The sequence below is a fragment of the Hyperolius riggenbachi genome, chromosome 9 (assembly GCF_040937935.1).
Source record: "Hyperolius riggenbachi isolate aHypRig1 chromosome 9, aHypRig1.pri, whole genome shotgun sequence".
Classification (NCBI taxonomy): domain Eukaryota; kingdom Metazoa; phylum Chordata; class Amphibia; order Anura; family Hyperoliidae; genus Hyperolius; species Hyperolius riggenbachi.
In genome coordinates this window covers 70,154,048-70,172,507 of record NC_090654.1, presented here as the reverse complement: position 1 = coordinate 70,172,507, position 18,460 = coordinate 70,154,048, and the positions used below count along the sequence as shown (strand labels likewise).

At 48.2% G+C, this 18,460-nt stretch overlaps 1 protein-coding gene across 1 annotated transcript in view; it reads right to left on the bottom strand.

Moving 5' to 3' along the window:
- Positions 1 to 12,488: 12,488 nt before the first annotated feature.
- C9H3orf18 (chromosome 9 C3orf18 homolog) overlaps positions 12,489 to 18,460 on the bottom strand; it is a 28,848-nt gene continuing 22,876 nt past the window's right edge. The window contains exon 5 of the mRNA XM_068252999.1: positions 12,489 to 18,258. Coding sequence (XP_068109100.1) covers positions 18,178 to 18,258 — 81 coding nt within the window. The 3' untranslated portion in view covers positions 12,489 to 18,177. The remainder of the gene's footprint in view (positions 18,259 to 18,460) is intronic.

The following is an 18,460-nucleotide window of genomic DNA, read 5'->3' as shown; positions in this document are numbered from 1 at the left end:
GGTTAGCTAGTATATCGGATTATCGGTGATACTGCAGATCACATATAATCTGGTATACATCTGTATTCCCCGTGATACTGCAGATCACCGGTAATCAGATCCTCTCTGTGCTCACCGATCGTTACAGAACGCCAGACCAATAAACTGATGGACGCCCGAGCTGACCCTCTGACTGTGCTTGCCACTTCGGTGGATAATATCCATCAAGCACTGGGCCAGCACAAAGCCTTAATTGATGCCCTAAGAGGCTCTGTGCAAACCCTTCAGACGTCAGTTGATTCGGTGCGATCTCCTCCCAGTGATGACATACGTATGCCCGTACCTGATACGTTTTCCGGCCACAAGTCTGACTTAGAGTGTTGTCATACTTCGAACTGAGACCCCGATCATCGGGGACTGAGACCCAACGGGTCATTTTCATTAAAACATTGTTAACCGGTGACTCTCAGACCTGGGCATACAATCTGCCTCCCACAGATACAGCTCTGACCTCGGTTGAGGAATTTTTTAAGGCTATGGCCGTGATATACGACGACCCTGACCTTGCGGCAACCTCTGAGCGGAAGCTCAAACTTTTGCGGCAAGGCAGAGGGTCGGTCGAGGATTACGCGGCAGAGTTTCGTAGGTGGTCTGTTACCGCCAGATTTGACAACTTTGCTCTGATGGATTATTTCCTGTCTGGGTTATCGGAGGAGGTCTCTGACTTGATGTTAACCTTACCCGAGCCCAAGACAGTCGATGAGGCCATATCATCGGCCATCCGAGTCGATCGTCGACTACGCCTTCAGAGGCAGACTAGGGGCAGTCACCGTGTCAGAGTGACTTCGTATGCGGCACCTTCTGCTGCATCCTCAGTTACGGCATCTCCGCCTGTCTCACCCTCTCCGGCCTTGCCTCCACCCGAGCCAATGCAAATTGGTCGTTCAAAACTGACCCAGGTGGAGCGGAGGCGGAGAATGACGGAACGACTGTGCCTGTACTGTGCAGAGGCAGGACATAGGGTGCGAAATTGCCCTAACAAGTCGGGAAACGAGTTTGCCTAGGAGTAGTGGGGGGTGACACCCTAGGCACACAATTTTCACCCCTTAAAGAGAAAAAATTGCTTCTCCCCTGTACGATTACATGGGAGAATAAATCAGTAGCCACTGAAGCGTTTGTCGATTCAGGCTCAGCGGCTAATTTTATGAACCTTGAATTTGCTCAGGAGTTGGGTATTCCCCTCATTCCAGTGAATCCCCCCATTCAGGTCACGGCAGTGGACGATTCCCCTCTGCAACGGGAGCGCCCATTGTCACAGACCCCGGAGGTGAAAGTCACCATAGGGGTACTGCATGGGGAACAGTTACGGTTTTATGTGTTACGTATGTCCACCTCCACTATTATCCTAGGCATGCCGTGGTTGCAAACTCATTCACCTCAAATAGACTGGGCCACGGGTCAGTTAACTACCTGGTCACCTCATTGTTTCCGACGGTGTTTGGGAAAGTTGACATTGGGGCAAACCAGTGTTCAGGTGGGAGGTGTGCCAGACCAGGACTCCGAATATTCCGATGTATTCTGTCCCAAGGCAGCTGACAAACTGCCCCCACATCGCCCTTTCGACTGTCCCATCGATCTCCGTTCAGGTTGTGTACCTCCCCGGGGCCATTTGTACAATTTGTCGGGGCCCGAGAAATTGGCCATGCAGGATTATATCCGTGAGAATTTGGCCAAGGGCTTCATTCGGCCGTCCCGGTCACCCGCTGGGGCAGGTTTCTTTTTTGTTAAGAAAAAAGATGGGGGCTTACGGCCATGTATCGATTATCGGGGGCTTAATAAAATCACTGTGAAGAATCGATACCCGCTGCCATTAATAGATGACCTATTCACACAGGTCACGGAGGCTAGGATATTCTCGAAACTAGATTTACGAGGGGCATACAATCTGGTGCGTATCAGAAAGGGCGACGAATGGAAAACGGCCTTCAATACTCCAGACGGGCATTACGAGTACCTGGTAATGCCCTTTGGGTTATGTAATGCCCCGGCCGTTTTCCAGGAACTCATTAATGAGGTCTTTAGGGAGGTGTTGGGGAAGTTCGTTTTAGTTTATCTTGACGACATCCTTATCTTTTCTAACAACCTCTCTGATCACAGAACTCATGTCAAATGGGTCTTGAACAAACTGAGGCAGAATTTGTTATATGCTAAACTGGAAAAGTGCATTTTTGAGGTTACGTCAGTGGCTTTTCTGGGATATATAATCTCCACCTCGGGCCTGTCTATGGACCCTGCCAAGGTCTCTGCGGTCTTGGAGTGGCCGCAGCCGGTGGGGTTAAAGTCTTTACAACGGTTCTTGGGTTTTGCTAACTACTATAGAAGGTTTATTAAGGGGTACTCCACAGTAGTTGCACCCCTTACCAGTCTTACTAAAAAAGGGGCAGACACCACTCATTGGCCTCCCGGGGCCTCACAGGCATTTGCTACTTTAAAGGGGTTGTTCTGCTCAGCGCCCATATTGAGGCACATGGACACTTCTCTCCCATTCATAGTTGAAGTAGACGCCTCAGAGGTTGGGGTGGGGGCTGTGCTGTCTCAACGTTCAGGTCTTCAGGGGAGATTACACCCGTGTGCCTATTTTTCCCGGAGGTTCTCTCCAGCAGAGAGAAACTACGATATAGGCAATAGGGAGCTCCTAGCCATCAAACTAGCCTTCGAAGAGTGGCGTCATTGGCTGGAAGGAGCGGAGCACACGATCACGGTTTATACCGACCACAAGAATCTCGAGTACATCGAGGGGGCTAAAAGGTTAAACCCCTTGCAGGCTCGATGGTCGTTATTCTTTTCGAGGTTCACATTCTTAATTACATACACTCCAGGTAGTAAGAATACCAAGGCGGATGCACTCTCTAGGTGTTTCGAGCCAGAGACAGCACAGCCCTCTGTTCCTGAGACCATTGTTCCACGAAAATTGGTGTTAGCCGCTACCGAGACTTGGAAGAACTGGAAGGAAACTTTGGGTCCTTTCCAGCAGGATGTCCCGGAAGGGAAACCTGAGGGGGTTTTGTTTATCCCGTTGCCCTTCCGTCTCCAGATCTTGGAGATGGTCCACTCACACAAGAATGCGGGACATCCTGGGGCGTCTAGAACGCAGGATTTAGTGGCCAGGTGTGCGTGGTGGCCTTCCCTAGCAGCTGACTGCAAAGAGTTTGTCAGAGAATGTGCGGTGTGCGCAAAAAGCAAGCCCTCCCGGCTGGCATCTGTAGGTACTCTGCAGCCTTTGCCCACCCCGAGCGAACCATGGACCCACTTGTCCATGGATTTTGTGGGGGAACTTCCTAGGTCGGAGGGCATGTCGGTCATCTGGGTGGTAGTCGACCGCTTTAGTAAAATGGCCCATTTCGTGCCCTTGAAAGGACTGCCCTCGGCCCAGGAATTGGCCGACCTATTCATCACCCATATCTTCCGGCTGCATGGCATTCCGGAAGACATAGTATCCGATAGGGGAGTCCAGATTGTCTCAAAATTTTGGAGGGCATTCTGTCACCAAATGGGCATGGGACTGTCATTTTCATCGGGCTACCACCCACAGACAAATGGCCAAACTGAGAGGGTCAACCAATCATTAGAGCAAGTTTTAAGATGTTACGTTGCTGAAGCGCAGAGTGATTGGGTCAAATTTTTACCGTACGCAGAATTTGCGCACAATAACTTAAAGAGTTCTTCCTCGGGTTTCTGTCCCTTTCAGATAGTAACCAGGATATTACCCAAATTCTCTCCGTTGCTCATTGCGTCCAATCCATTCCCAGCCTTGGAGGCCTGGCAGAGGTCATTTAGGGACATGTGGTGGACCATAAAAGATAATCTAGTGAAAGCATTTCAAAGTCAGAAAGGTCAAGCGGAAAAGAGACGCTCGTTAGAGTGGAGGTTTCAACCAGGAGATTTGGTCTGGGTGTCCACCCGCCATTTGACCTTGAGACAGCCCTCAGCCAAGTTGGGGCCCATGTTCGTGGGTCCATTCCGGGTAACAAAAAAGATCAACAATGTTACATATGCCATTGATCTCCCCACGAACATGCGTGGCGTTAGGTCTTTCCATGTGTCCCTACTGAAACCTGCAGTTCATGTGGGTCTCACTCCTCCTCCTCCGGTAATAATTGATGATCAACCGGAATATGAAGTCGAGAAGATTTTAGATTCTCGGGTAGTACAAAATTCTACACAGTATCTGGTACATTGGAAAGGGTATGGCATTGAAGAGAGGCAATGGGTACCTGGAAACCGCATGCATGCGGACGAGTTAGTGAGGGAATTTCATGCTTTACATCCAGAAAAACCTGGAAGGAGCTGTCCGGAGTCCACTCCTGGGGGGGGGGGGGGGGGGGGTACTGTGAGAAAACGCGGAAGAGCCGCCGCCATGAGTCAGCGGCTGGCGGCTCTTTCCGCGCTCAGCGGCCACACACACGGGGAGGCAGCCGCCTCCTCCCAGCATGAGGTGGCTGTCCCCGTTGTGGAGCACGGAGAAACCGCCGCGTCAGACGCGGCGGTTAGTGCGCATGGCCCCGCCGCGGAAGTGTCATGAGCCTGAACGGAGAAACTGAGATTGATTGCAGTTTGCAGCAACACAGACACTGAGACAGGAATATACTATGCAGGAAGGTTTATTTACAATTGTGCATACAGTATTATGCAATTTCAATGCAGCAGCATGCATAACAACTATGTACAGCAATCAGAGAATATGGTGGCAACTATATACAAGAACGCAACCACCACATGCATACACACCATACAACCAAAGCAAGGTGCAAAACCCCCAAAACCCTATCTATCTATCTAACTAAATATATACAGGATATATATACACAGGACAAATATATACAATATATACACCAATCGCAGTACAAGAAGGCAGGCACAAAATCACAGTCAGAACAAAGCATAAGTCGGCAACAATCGAGCAATCACGGTACAAAAGGAGCAGGCAGTAAACGAGGTCAGACAGAATCAAGGTTCAGTAACAGGATAACAGGATAACGAATACAGAATACCAGAGAACCAGGGTTGTCCAGATACTCCAGCTAGCGAGCACAAAGTTCTGGCGAAGGTTGCTCCTTGCAGGGCTCTTAAATAAGGAGGACACACCTGCAGCATGATCGACAAGCAAAGTCCATAGAGAGCAACCCTTGCAGTGGCAGAGCTGTCTCCAGCCAGCATAGAGCCACCCAGTGGTGGAACAAGGAAAGTTCAGGTCCTGCAAAGTCTCTAGAGCCATCTGCTGGTGGAATAAAGGAAGTTCAGAGTTCAACACAATGCTGCCACCAGCAGGCAGGAAGTGGCATGACCATATTCCTAACATAACCCCCCCCTTAAGGAGCGGCCTCAGGACGCTCCAATAAGACCATATACCACTACCGCCAGGATCCCAAGAGGCGGCAGACAGGAAATCATACAGGAAGGTTGACAATTTATGCCAACACTGGGTGGGCAGGGAGGGAAACAAAAAATTAAATTTTTCACTTTGTATCTCAGGATGCTGAATTAGGAACTGGAGACAAAAGACATCAAGAAGAACACCAGGCTGGTAGGCATCAGACAGCATGGTAAACTGGCATATATCAGACAAAGCACCAGGCAGAGCAGTGGCCTGGTAAACATCAGGTAGGAAAGTGCCCTGCCAGGCAATAGGCAGGTCCTCACTCAAGCACATATCAGGCTGGTAGACCTTAGGCATGGCAGTGAAGTGGCAAGAATTAGCCGTAGACTGGGTGCCATCAAGAGGAAGAGCAGGTTCAGGAGGTAGCTTGGCAGTGGACTGGCAGACATCAGGCTGGAAAGAAGACAGGAAACCATCAGTCGGGGCAATGGACAGGAAACCATCTGGAGGAAGATCAGCAACAGATTGAGGTAACTGGACAGCAGCAGCAGCAGGAGTCTGTAGTGGCTGGACCACAACAGCAGCAGGAGGAGTCTGTAGTGGCTGGACCACAACAGCAGCAGGAGGAGTCTGTAGTGGCTGGACCACAACAGCAGCAGGAGGAGTCTGTAGTGGCTGGACCACAGCAGCAGCAGGAGTCTGTGGTGGCTGAGCAGCAGGAGTCTGTGGTGGCTGAGCAGCAGGAGTCTGTGGTGGCTGAGCAGCAGCAGTCTGTGGTGGCTGAGCAGCAGCAGTCTGTGGTGGCTGAGCAGCAGCAGTCTGTGGTGGCTGAGCAGCAGCAGTCTGTGGTGGCTGAGCAGCAGCAGTCTGTGGTGGCTGAGCAGCAGCAGTCTGTGGTGGCTGAGCAGCAGCAGTCTGTGGTGGCTGAGCAGCAGCAGTCTGTGGTGGCTGAGCAGCAGCAGTCTGTGGTGGCTGAGCAGCAGCAGTCTGTGGTGGCTGAGCAGCAGCAGCCTGTGGTGGCTGAGCAGCAGCAGCAGCAGCAGTCTGTGGTGGCTGAGCAGCAGCAGCAGCAGCAGTCTGTGGTGGCTGAGCAGCAGCAGCAGTCTGTGGTGGCTGAGCAGCAGCAGCAGCAGCAGCAGTCTGTGGTGGCTGAGCAGCAGCAGCAGCAGCAGTCTGTGGTGGCTGAGCAGCAGCAGCAGCAGCAGTCTGTGGTGGCTGAGCAGCAGCAGCAGCAGCAGTCTGTGGTGGCTGAGCAGCAGCAGCAGCAGCAGTCTGTGGTGGCTGAGCAGCAGCAGCAGCAGTCTGTGTAACCTCATGGATCTGGACCTTTGGTTGAGCGCTTGGCTGGACCGTTGGTTGAGCGCTTGGCTGGACCGTTGGTTGAGCGCTTGGCTGGACCGTTGGTTGAGCGCTTGGCTGGACCGTTGGTTGAGCGCTTGGCTGGACCGTTGGTTGAGCGCTTGGCTGGACCGTTGGTTGAGCGCTTGGCTGGACCGTTGGTTGAGCGCTTGGCTGGACCGTTGGTTGAGCGCTTGGCTGGACCGTTGGTTGAGCGCTTGGCTGGACCGTTGGTTGAGCGCTTGGCTGGACCGTTGGCTGAGCGCTTGGCTGGACCGTTGGCTGAGCGCTTGGCTGGACCGTTGGCTGAGCGCTTGGCTGGACCGTTGGCTGAGATCCCAATACAGTCTGTGCGAACAAGGAGCAAAGTTCTGCGGGCAAGGAGCAAAGTTCTGCGGGCAAGGAGCAAAGTTCTGCGGGCAAGGAGCAAAGTTCTGCGGGCAAGGAGCAAAGTTCTGCGGGCTGGATGCAACACTCTGCGGGCTGGATGCAACACTCTGCGGGCTGGATGCAACACTCTGCGGGCTGGATGCAACACTCTGCGGGCTGGATGCAACACTCTGCGGGCTGGATGCAACACTCTGCGGGCTGGATTGCAGGACTGGATACTGCAGGATGAACATGCTGGGGCTCTGCAGGCCTGTCGGGCTGACCCATAGTCAGCAAATCTAGTCCATGAAAAAGTCCACAAAGAAAGGCGAGGAACTGCTCAGGACTGACTGGAGATTGCTGAGGACAAAAATCAACTGGAGTCTGTATGGAGCTGCATGGAGTCTGCACCGATCTGCATGGAGTCTGCACAGGAGATGAAGCGACTGGAGGCTGCACAGGAGATGAAGCGACTGGAGGCTGCACAGGAGATGAAGCGACTGGAGGCTGCACAGGAGATGAAGCGACTGGAGGCTGCACAGGAGATGAAGCGACTGGAGGCTGCACAGGAGATGAAGCGACTGGAGGCTGCACAGGAGATGAAGCGACTGGAGGCTGCACAGGAGATGAAGCGACTGGAGGCTGCACAGGAGATGAAGCGACTGGAGGCTGCACAGGAGATGAGGCGACTGGAGGCTGCACAGGAGATGAGGCGGATGGAGGCTGCACAGGAGATGAGGCGGATGGAGGCTGCACAGGAGATGAGGCGGATGGAGGCTGCACAGGAGATGAGGCGGATGGAGGCTGCACAGGAGATGAGGCGGATGGAGGCTGCACAGGAGATGAGGCGGATGGAGGCTGCACAGGAGATGAGGCGGATGGAGGCTGTACAGGAGCAATAGAGGCTGTAGGGAAGTATTTGCGTTTTGGTTTCCTCAGCACTGGGACAGACTTTAATGCAGATACTGGATACTGTGAGGACCAAGGTGTAGATCTGATGGCCGTTTGCTTAGTAGCGCATTTCTTCTGGTCAGTAGAGACAGGCAAGTCATAATACACAGATTTAGTTATTACTGGTAATGTAGGTACAAATTGTTCAACTGTTGCAGGCTGTGAGTATTGGACATGGTTCGAGGTATATGAAGGGTTAACAGGAGGAAGAGAGTGAAAATGAGAGGACAGAATCTCAGACCAGGCATCAAGTAGCTTTGCAGCTGATTCACACTTGCAGAGTTTTTGCACATTCAGAGACTGAGTCGCACACATACAGGCCCTTATAAATTCCTCTTCTTGATTGGTATAATATTCAACAAACCTCTGCCTGTCCCTCCTCAAATAATCAAATAAATGTTCAATTTGATCAGAATTAAATATAAATTCCAATTTATTTTTTACAGGCAGGGCATAAGATCTGGAGCTGGGAGATAACACTTTCTGCCAAGCAGACAATACATGTGAAGCCTTTCCAGATTTGCATAGGCCTTGATTGATCAAGGATTGCAGAGAGTTAATGCATGTTTGCACAGTTTGTTTATCCTTGTTGTTGTAATAATCAAAAAAACCCACTTGATCATCTTCTAACAAATTAATCAAGGCTTCAATTTTATGCAAATCGTAAGGTGGTAAATACCCATCAGAAACTGTAGGGAACGCAAGATCATACCAGATTTTGATTATGCATTCAAAATCCTGTGAATCAAACGATCCATCCTTAACAAGTCCATAAACCTGTCTAATTAACTTCAGCAGATCTTCCCTAGGATAATCAGCAAAGAAAGTGCGGCATTCTTGCTCAGATTCCTCAGCCAAAAATGCATAGTAATCAAGATCTTGTAGATTCATTCTGACAGATAACTCAGTATACAGTGTAGCTGCAGCAATCAGTAATTGGCCAGAACTTCTGTCATGAGCCTGAACGGAGAAACTGAGATTGATTGCAGTTTGCAGCAACACAGACACTGAGACAGGAATATACTATGCAGGAAGGTTTATTTACAATTGTGCATACAGTATTATGCAATTTCAATGCAGCAGCATGCATAACAACTATGTACAGCAATCAGAGAATATGGTGGCAACTATATACAAGAACGCAACCACCACATGCATACACACCATACAACCAAAGCAAGGTGCAAAACCCCCAAAACCCTATCTATCTATCTAACTAAATATATACAGGATATATATACACAGGACAAATATATACAATATATACACCAATCGCAGTACAAGAAGGCAGGCACAAAATCACAGTCAGAACAAAGCATAAGTCGGCAACAATCGAGCAATCACGGTACAAAAGGAGCAGGCAGTAAACGAGGTCAGACAGAATCAAGGTTCAGTAACAGGATAACAGGATAACGAATACAGAATACCAGAGAACCAGGGTTGTCCAGATACTCCAGCTAGCGAGCACAAAGTTCTGGCGAAGGTTGCTCCTTGCAGGGCTCTTAAATAAGGAGGACACACCTGCAGCATGATCGACAAGCAAAGTCCATAGAGAGCAACCCTTGCAGTGGCAGAGCTGTCTCCAGCCAGCATAGAGCCACCCAGTGGTGGAACAAGGAAAGTTCAGGTCCTGCAAAGTCTCTAGAGCCATCTGCTGGTGGAATAAAGGAAGTTCAGAGTTCAACACAATGCTGCCACCAGCAGGCAGGAAGTGGCATGACCATATTCCTAACAGGAAGTTCCGCAGAGCGGGGCTGGTGTGGCTGGGACACGTAGTCCCTCTGGTTCAAGAGTGACGCGCGCGCGGGCGCGCACTGAGGCAGAGCAGATATGCCAGCCAGAAGGGAGTCAGCTGACCAGGTTGGTCAGCTGACCCTGGTTCCTCTCCTGTTTGGTCCAGCACTTAGGGAGGTGCTGGAGAGGCCTCTGTGCATATATACTGCGGGCTGTTCACTTGCTCTTTGTCTGGCGTTGCGATCACATACGTGGAAGCACCCAGATCCGTAGTCAGATCCGCAAGTGTGCCGGGACCAGCTGGAGCTGTAATCCTACACTTAGCTAGATTCCTTTGATAGCTAAAGTACTAGTTTGATTGTGATTATCTGTTATGACCTATTTGCCTGCCTGACTATCCTCTTGAAACTTTGATCCTGTACCTCGATATTTCTGATACTCTGTTGCCGAACCCCGGCTCGTCCTTAGACTCTGTTTCTGCCTCCTGATCTTGTACCTCGATATTTCTGATATCCTTTGCCGAACCCTGCCTGTACCTTGACTCCGCCTTTGCTTTACGATACTGTACCTTATCTGTCCGTGTGTGTACGACCTGGCTTGTCCGACCTCGAGAACCGACCTCACTGTTGGAGGCGGTTCCCCGTCCTGTCAGTGACACCTCCTCCAGAGTGTCACTTTCAGTTCTGCCTTCCTACTGTCAGTCTGACTCCTCCCGTCTTGGAGAGCTCAGGTCTGCGGAAGGAATCAGTGCAGTCCTCCTTGCTGCACTGAGGCTTAGTCCTCTGTGTTACTGTTACACCAAACACTACACTCTACTCAGGTGAACAGAGGTTAGCTAGATTATCGGTGATACTGCAGATCACATATAATCTGGTATACATCTGTATTCCCCGTGATACTGCAGATCACCGGTAATCAGATCCTCTCTGTGCTCACCGATCATTACAATTATTCATTTCCTACTTTTGGGGGCGCCTCTTCACTCTTAGTTGGTTCTAAACCCACCACATTTTTTGGGGTGATGTTCTAAGGTCTCTGAACTTGCAACTACTTTTGCCGAGTGCAACCCTACTAAGGTCAAAATCCTAAAGAACCAGAATAAGGACAGGCGCGCCTCACCTGCCTTCATATAGTGGTTTCTAGTACTGTAACCCATGTTTGTATTAAAAACAGTAAAAAAAGAACAAAAAAAAACAGTTAACACCCTGCACACTAACATGCAAATGTTCAAATCAATGCACTCACATGGATCAATCATCCAGGCACCACTGCTTTCCCCCTAGCCACAAAAACATGCATTCCCTTGTGGAGTCACCTACACTGCGCAGAAGTACCCAGGCATTTGTAGGTTTCCTAACTCTAGCCCTGTAACATGTATAGTGCAGACATGAAAATATTCATTGCATCAAGCCTATCTAAAAGATTAGGAGCACATATCCTGACGTCCTCTCCTGCTGCATCAGGGCCTGGATGGTTAACTTTTTTTTTTGCTATTTTTCTGGCCACACCCACTTTAGCACCTCCCTAATAACTTATTTACAGTAAATGTCCTAACTTGAGGTGATGTGGTTGGATATATGTATCTGTTTCATGTTTGTATTAACTCTATTACACCCACCAGGGACGGTTCTACTTTTTGCTGCCTGAGGCAAACTTGTGAGGATGCACCCCCACTCACCAGATTTGGAATGATCGCACACCACACAACAATTTACTCTGTTTCATTTAATGTTCTCACATGAGGTTCTACAGCTCAACACAATAGCACACTGGCTGGCTGTGAGTCTGTGACAAACACACTGCTCACCCTCAGCCACTCCAATCCTCCTCAGGAAGGTACACACAGTACAAAAAAAGGTTTCACCTTGCTTCACGAGAGAACCGACCCCGACACCCACTTGCTTCATCTGGTGTTCAAAAGTACTACACTATATGGGGCTCTGGGGTCTCTTGTCTTTTCTGGAAGGAATCTTGGACCTCCCAGATATCTTTTAATTGGTGACAATGGGAGAGGGGTGAGTGTTTGACAACCTTTACTGATGTGATTGGCTAAACAAGATCTTTGTGGCCACAGCAGCAGCATTATGCAAGTCATCTTGTGGAGCCAATGTTGGACAAGACAAGACTTGAGTCAGCATGGCTGGAGTTTTTTTGGCCAGTTCGGTGGTTATTCTAAAGCTGGCCACTAACGGTCCAATTTCTAGCGAAAAATCGTTCGAGCGATCAGAAATTCTGATCGGATTGGTTGTAAATAATCTCCATTGGTGGACACAATCGATTATGAACGAGTTAAAAAAATGTCGCCCGAATGAATTTTCGTCGAACGAAAATTTAGATTTTCTTGGTGGTCGTGATAGATAGGAAGCAATGATTGGTTAGTTGATGGTGTAGTGAACGATTTTTCGCTAGAAATTGGACAGTTAGTGGCCACCTTAAGCTTGAAGGAGACAAACCCGCGAGGTTGTGTGAGTTCCCAGCTGTATTGTCTGCAATGGATGAAAGGCAAAACCTGTTGGCCTTCTAATGGTTTAATATCCAATTCCGGTGTTTTGCTTGCGGTCAGCGTTTACTGTGTCCTGGCATGATGCTGAAAAAATGAAAAGCAACTCGTCTGTTGTGGAGAATCTGCCTTCCTCAAAACAAATCCCATAATCCCCTGCAGCCTCCAGAAGATTAAATGGTGCCAACTATAAAGAGGACCTCCCTGAACTTTGCTCTCTAAAATGAAATACTCCTCTGATTCTTTCATTGGATTAGTTTATTGTGCTGCCGCAGTGGCGTCTGGCATAGCCGCTTTAACAATAAAAGATCCGACGTCTGTGTGGTTTAAATCCACTTTACTGGAACAAAAGTTCTCCTCTTCTTTGGCTGTGGAAACCGGGATGGATTCAGGCAAAGTGTTAATTGAAATATTTAGAAGAGCTCATGTTATGACTAGTCAGGTTCAGAGGAATTTTAATAAAGCACAATGGATCTGAACAATAAATATTCATGAAAAAATTAAATAATACAAAATGTCTGCACCAATGTCACCCACCCCCTCCCCCTTCTGGCATCACAAGGTACATTTGGCAAATACATCTTGGGCTTGATTTCCATTGCCATTTGCTTTTTAACACTATTGTATCAAGCAGTCAAAAAAGCTTTAAAAAGTAAAATGAACACGTGTGAAAAATGAATATAAAATGTATGTCGCTACAGAAAACATTTGATACTATTTGTCATTTTCATTTCATTCTGCAGCCAGGTTGGATCTTTTGTAACTGACTTAATAATGTTTTTAATTTTATAGCCGTGGCAACAGCATTTTCGTAGGATTTCCCAAAATCTTTGCTCACCTCCTCCTTTAATTGGCCCACTGCCTCTCCTTGAACTCTGCAGCAAACTTTAGGCAATATCCTTAATAATGTCCTTAGAATGTACTGTACTTGTGACTCTGTGTGATCTAGGAATCCTGCACTGGGTGGATAGTGCACTGGTTAAGGCCTCTGACACAGGAGACCTGATTTGAATCTCGGCTCTTTCTGTTCAGTAAGCCAGCACCTATTCAGTAGGAGACCTTGGGCAAGACTCCCTAACACCGCTACTGTCTATAGAGAGCCCTAGTGGCTGCAGCTCTGGCACTTTGAGTCTGCCAAGGAGAAAAGTGCAATATAAATGTTATTTGACTTGTCTTATTTGTCTTTTTAAAAGGCCTTTTCTTAGGGGGAAGAGTTTGCAACCCTCAGCTGGGTCATATCAGATGAGCAGTGACATTTTTTCCAATAAATCCAGTCCACAATTACACAGAAAGATTGCAGTGCAGCTGCTGCATACCACTAAGCTCGTATGACTATTATTTCACAGGCTTTTTACCAGTCCTGACTGTGATCTGATTAAACCCCAATGAGTGTGGATTATACCTTATTTTTAAAAGAATCCAACCCAGGTCTGCTGATTCACATAAGCTTTTCAACCCTCATAAAGCAGAGCCTGGGAATTGCATTTCATCAAACCTGAAGCGAAAAATAATGTATGATATAATGACTTGTGTGTATGGATATTAATTGAACATTAGTAGCAAAGAAAAGAGTATCATTTTTATTTTCAGTTAAAAAGCTTTTTTATAACATTGCATCATGCTGTCACAGTTGCAGTTTTAAAACCACACTCTGTATTTTAAGCTATAACACAAAGCAGAAATACTGACCCTTCGAACTTGCCTGCAGTAAACCCTCATCTCAATCAGTCTCTCGCTGTTTCTTGGCTGTTTAGGTGCTTCAGAAAACAGGACTGTATTAGACCCAAATGGGTCCAAGCTCAGAGGAGCTCTTTTGCATAGATCACGACTGAAGTTTTTTAACTCTTCCTGTACTGGAAAACAATGGGACTCTTTTCTTTGCTACAAATGTTCTATTTCTTAGCTATACCACACATACCATTCATTGCCTCATATGCAATTCATTTTTTTCTCCTGAGTTTTCTCCGAGGTGATATTTTCCCACCTTATCAATAAAATGCCATTTCAGCCACCAGCAAACAAGAAAATACTCAGGATAATGATGACAGCACTTTTTCACCTACTTTTTGGTACATTATCAATTGCAGAGTGAATTGAGTAGAGGCCTATTATCTCCTACGTTTATTTTCACTTCGGTTTGCTTTAACCTCTTGACGAACAGCTAACGCCGATTGGCGTAAACTGGTTGTCTGAGGGTTTCCATGGAAACGGCCGCTCGTTCAAGCGGCCTTTCCATGTCCGTTCACGGAGGGTGTCTCCGTGAACAGCCGGAGAGCCGCCGATCGCGGCTCGCCGGCAAAATGTAAACAGGCGGGGAAGAAATCCCCACTGTTTACATCATACGGCGCTGCTGCGCAGCAGCGCAGTAAGGCCTGATTGGCCGGGGATCGCCGGCATATGATAGGCTGAAGCCTATCCTTCAATGCGCAGGACGGAATCCTGCGCAGGTCACAGGGGGAGGGAGAGAGAGGGAGCGGGCGAGACGGCGGAGAACGCTGTGGAGGGGGGCTTTGAAGAGCCCCCCCCGCTAAGCAAATGCAGCCGGCGGCGATCAGACCCCCCCAGCAGGACATCACCCTAGTGGGGAAAAAAGGGGGGTAGTCTGATCGCCCTGCTGCACTCCTGATCGGTGCTGCGGGCTGTAGAGCCCACGCAGCACCGATCATTGAAAAATCCCCTGGTCGGCAAGTGGTTAAGTAAAGGAAAGCTGGGCAAGATGATGATGATTATTCTACTCAGTCTCCACCATGTGTGGCATCTAACCTTTACTAAGCAGACCCAGTGCAGGGATTACCTGAAAAGAACCCTCCCATCAAACAAAGCCGATTCCTATTAGATGAATTAATCAACATCTGCCGTCACAGCTGTTCATGTAACGTAAACACCGGATCACATGACCTCTGTGTGAGTGGCTGTGCCTGTGTGTTGCTCTCTGTCAGGACAATGCATGAAGGTGACCCCTGAGCTACAAGAGCTCAGGAAGGCAGAGGGAGCAGAAAACATTGGAGGGGTTGCTATGCACACAACGCCTGTTGCGGTCCAGTATAAAGAATATCACTCACAGATTCAGGGACTCCCAAATGTACACTTATAAGAGCAGCTATAGCAATCTCTCCCCCTTTGTAATATTAGGGATGGATCGGAACCTGTGTGAGGTTTATTCTGTGACTGTGTCCCACTTTATAGCCTATTATACAATTTGTGCCCTTAATCAGGTCGGCATTTTTACTGCCCAAGGCCCACTATCACTAGCTGCCCCTGAACTGATAGCATCCTAACCCCCCTCCCCCAAACAAAGGCAGGGATGATATTGTAGGCTCCTCTGAGGACAGTTAGTGACATGATGGCAGGGACTAGATTGGAAGCTCTTTGGTGAGCGGTGCATTTGGCGAGTGACAGGCAGCTCGGAGATCACTGTAAGTGCCCTTTCGCTGCCCCTTCATCCCTCGAGTGCCTGATCCGGCTGATGGTAGACACCCACTGCTATGTGCAAGCTCTATGTAGCAGGATGAATGTTCGGCAGGCTAACTTCTACTGATACTCTTCTGCCCACAGCTCGCCCCTTGCTTTCCTGGTTCCCTAGGCCATGGCCTTTGTGGCTTTGCCTATAATCCAGCCATATCCTTAAGGACAGGTGGTTATCAGGACAAGAAATTATTCATGCAAACTGACTGCATAAAAAGTACGGTCTGATGCCGCAGGTGAAGGGAAAACATGGTGTGACGTGGAGCAGTAGGGGCAGAGCACACTGTGGTGGTGTTACTGTACAGCTAGAGTGCACAGCTCCAGTACAGGCAGAGATCTCTGTGGAGGTGTTACTGTACAGCTAGAGTGCACTGCTCCAGTACAGGCAGAGATATCTGTGGTGGTGTTACTGTACAGCGAGAGTACACTGTTCAAGTACAGGCAGAGCACTCTGTTGTGGTGATACTATACAGCGAGAGTACACTGTTCCAGTACAGGCAGAGCACACTATGATGTACTGTACAGTGAGAGTACACTGCTCCAGTACAGGCAGAGCACTCTGTGGTGGTGTTATTAAACAGCGAGAGTACACTGTTCCAGTACAGGCAGAGCACTCTGTGGTGGTGTTACTATACAGCGAGAGTACACTGTTCCAGTACAGGCAGAGCACTCTGTGAGGATATTACAGTACACTGTTCCAGTACAGGCAGAGCACTCTGTGGTGGTGTTACTATACAGCGAGAGTACACTGTTCCAGTACAGGCAGAGCACTCTGTGGTGGTGTTGCTATACAGCGAGAGTACACTGTTCCAGTACAGGCAGAGCACTCTGTGAGGATATTACAGTACACTGTTCCAGTACAGGCAGAGCACTCTGTGGTGGTGTTACTATACAGCGAGAGTACACTGTTCCAGTACAGGCAGAGCACTCTGTGGTGGTGTTGCTATACAGCGAGAGTACACTGTTCCAGTACAGGCAGAGCACTCTGTGGGGATATTACAGTACCCTGTTACAGTACAGGCAGAGCACACCAGATCTTCTTTTATCTAATAAAACTGAAAATTTGATCAGATTTTTCAAATGAATGAAAATCTTTCATTTTATATGTACAACCGATGGTTTTTATCGTATTGCCGTAAAACTGGATACTTTTATTGTATTGTATGTGGCCTCCTTAATTGTACATCTAGAGTAAACTGTGACAGTACAGGCAGAGCACTGTATAATGATGTTACTCTATAGCAAGTATACACTATTAACGTATAGGCAGGGCGCTGTGTGACTGTGTACTATACAGCCAGAAGGTAGTACAAGCAGAGCACTGCGTGACTGTGTTATTGTACATCTCATGTTACAGTACAGGCAAAGCACTGTCTAACAGTGTTATCAGAGTACAGAGTTATAGCACAGCAAGATCACTCAAAGACAGTGTTATTGTACATTTTCAGTAAAATATTACAGTACAGGCAGCGCACTGAGAGATAGTGTTACTGTAAAGCCAGTATACATGGTTACAATATAGGCAGGGCACTGTGTGAAAGTGTAACTAAACAGCCAGAACACACTGTTACAGTACAGGCAGAGCACTGTGTGACATTGTTTCTGCATAACCAGTGTGCACTGTTACAGTAGAGGCAAGCGCATTGCATGACAGTGTTATTGTGCATCAGGAGTACACTATTATTGTACAGGCAGAGCAGGTTGTGGCTGTGCTATTGTACAACTACAGTACACTGTTATAGTATAAGCAGAGCACTGTGAGACAGGATTACTGTACATCTTGAGTACACTGTTACAGTATAGGCAGGCACTGTGGAACAGTGTTATTGTACATCTAGAGTACACTGTTAAAGCATAGGCAGAACACTGAATGACCACTTTTACAGTACCAGCAGAGCACAGTCTGATGCATTATCGTATAGCCAGAGTACACTCTTACAGTATAGGCAGAGCGCTGTGTGACAGGGCAACCAAACAAGCAGTGTACACTGTAGTTAGAGTACAGACAGGACACTGTGTGACTGTTACTATACAGGCAGAACTCCGCCTCTTAGCATAAACACTGTAAGAAAGGTGACAAGTCAGGAACCAGCTGTCCGTGGTCCCATACGGTTCTCTTCACGTGTGCAACATAGATGCAGAAATGTTCCTATTGCACACACCACTGGGAGGGAAATACAGCTGAAGCCAGCTTCCCGGTGTGCACATGATGGACAGGAAGTACAGGTGTGTCCCAAGTGTTGACCAGCAAGCAGAGTCCTAGATGTCATGCAACTCAAAGTGAATTCGGCATCCTCCCCTGTGTTGTTGGACTTTGGGAGAGAGACCAGGAGTGACAGGAGCCCTGCAGCTCCTCCCTGCCCACTAATGTCCTGGGGCACGCTGACACAAACAGCACACAGAGTCACAGTGACACTGTACCGCAGCCTCTGGTGTCACCATACCATGGAATGTGGATGCCTCCTCAGGCATTGATGGAATTGGCAACATCTGTGAAGACCAGGCGTGTGGGTCTCTGTAGAGGGCACAAGCTGGTCAGCAGGACCTGGAATACCAAACACAGATATGTCACTCAGTGGGAGGTTAAAGTGTAACTCCAGGTACACACTCTGCAATTCATACACCATCAGGACACAGGACACATTTTATGCATAAGACAGCCCAGATATAAGTATATATAATATAAGTTGGTAAAAATAGAAGGCAAAACAGATTAATTTCTGACCTCTGGAAATGTTATCTAACCT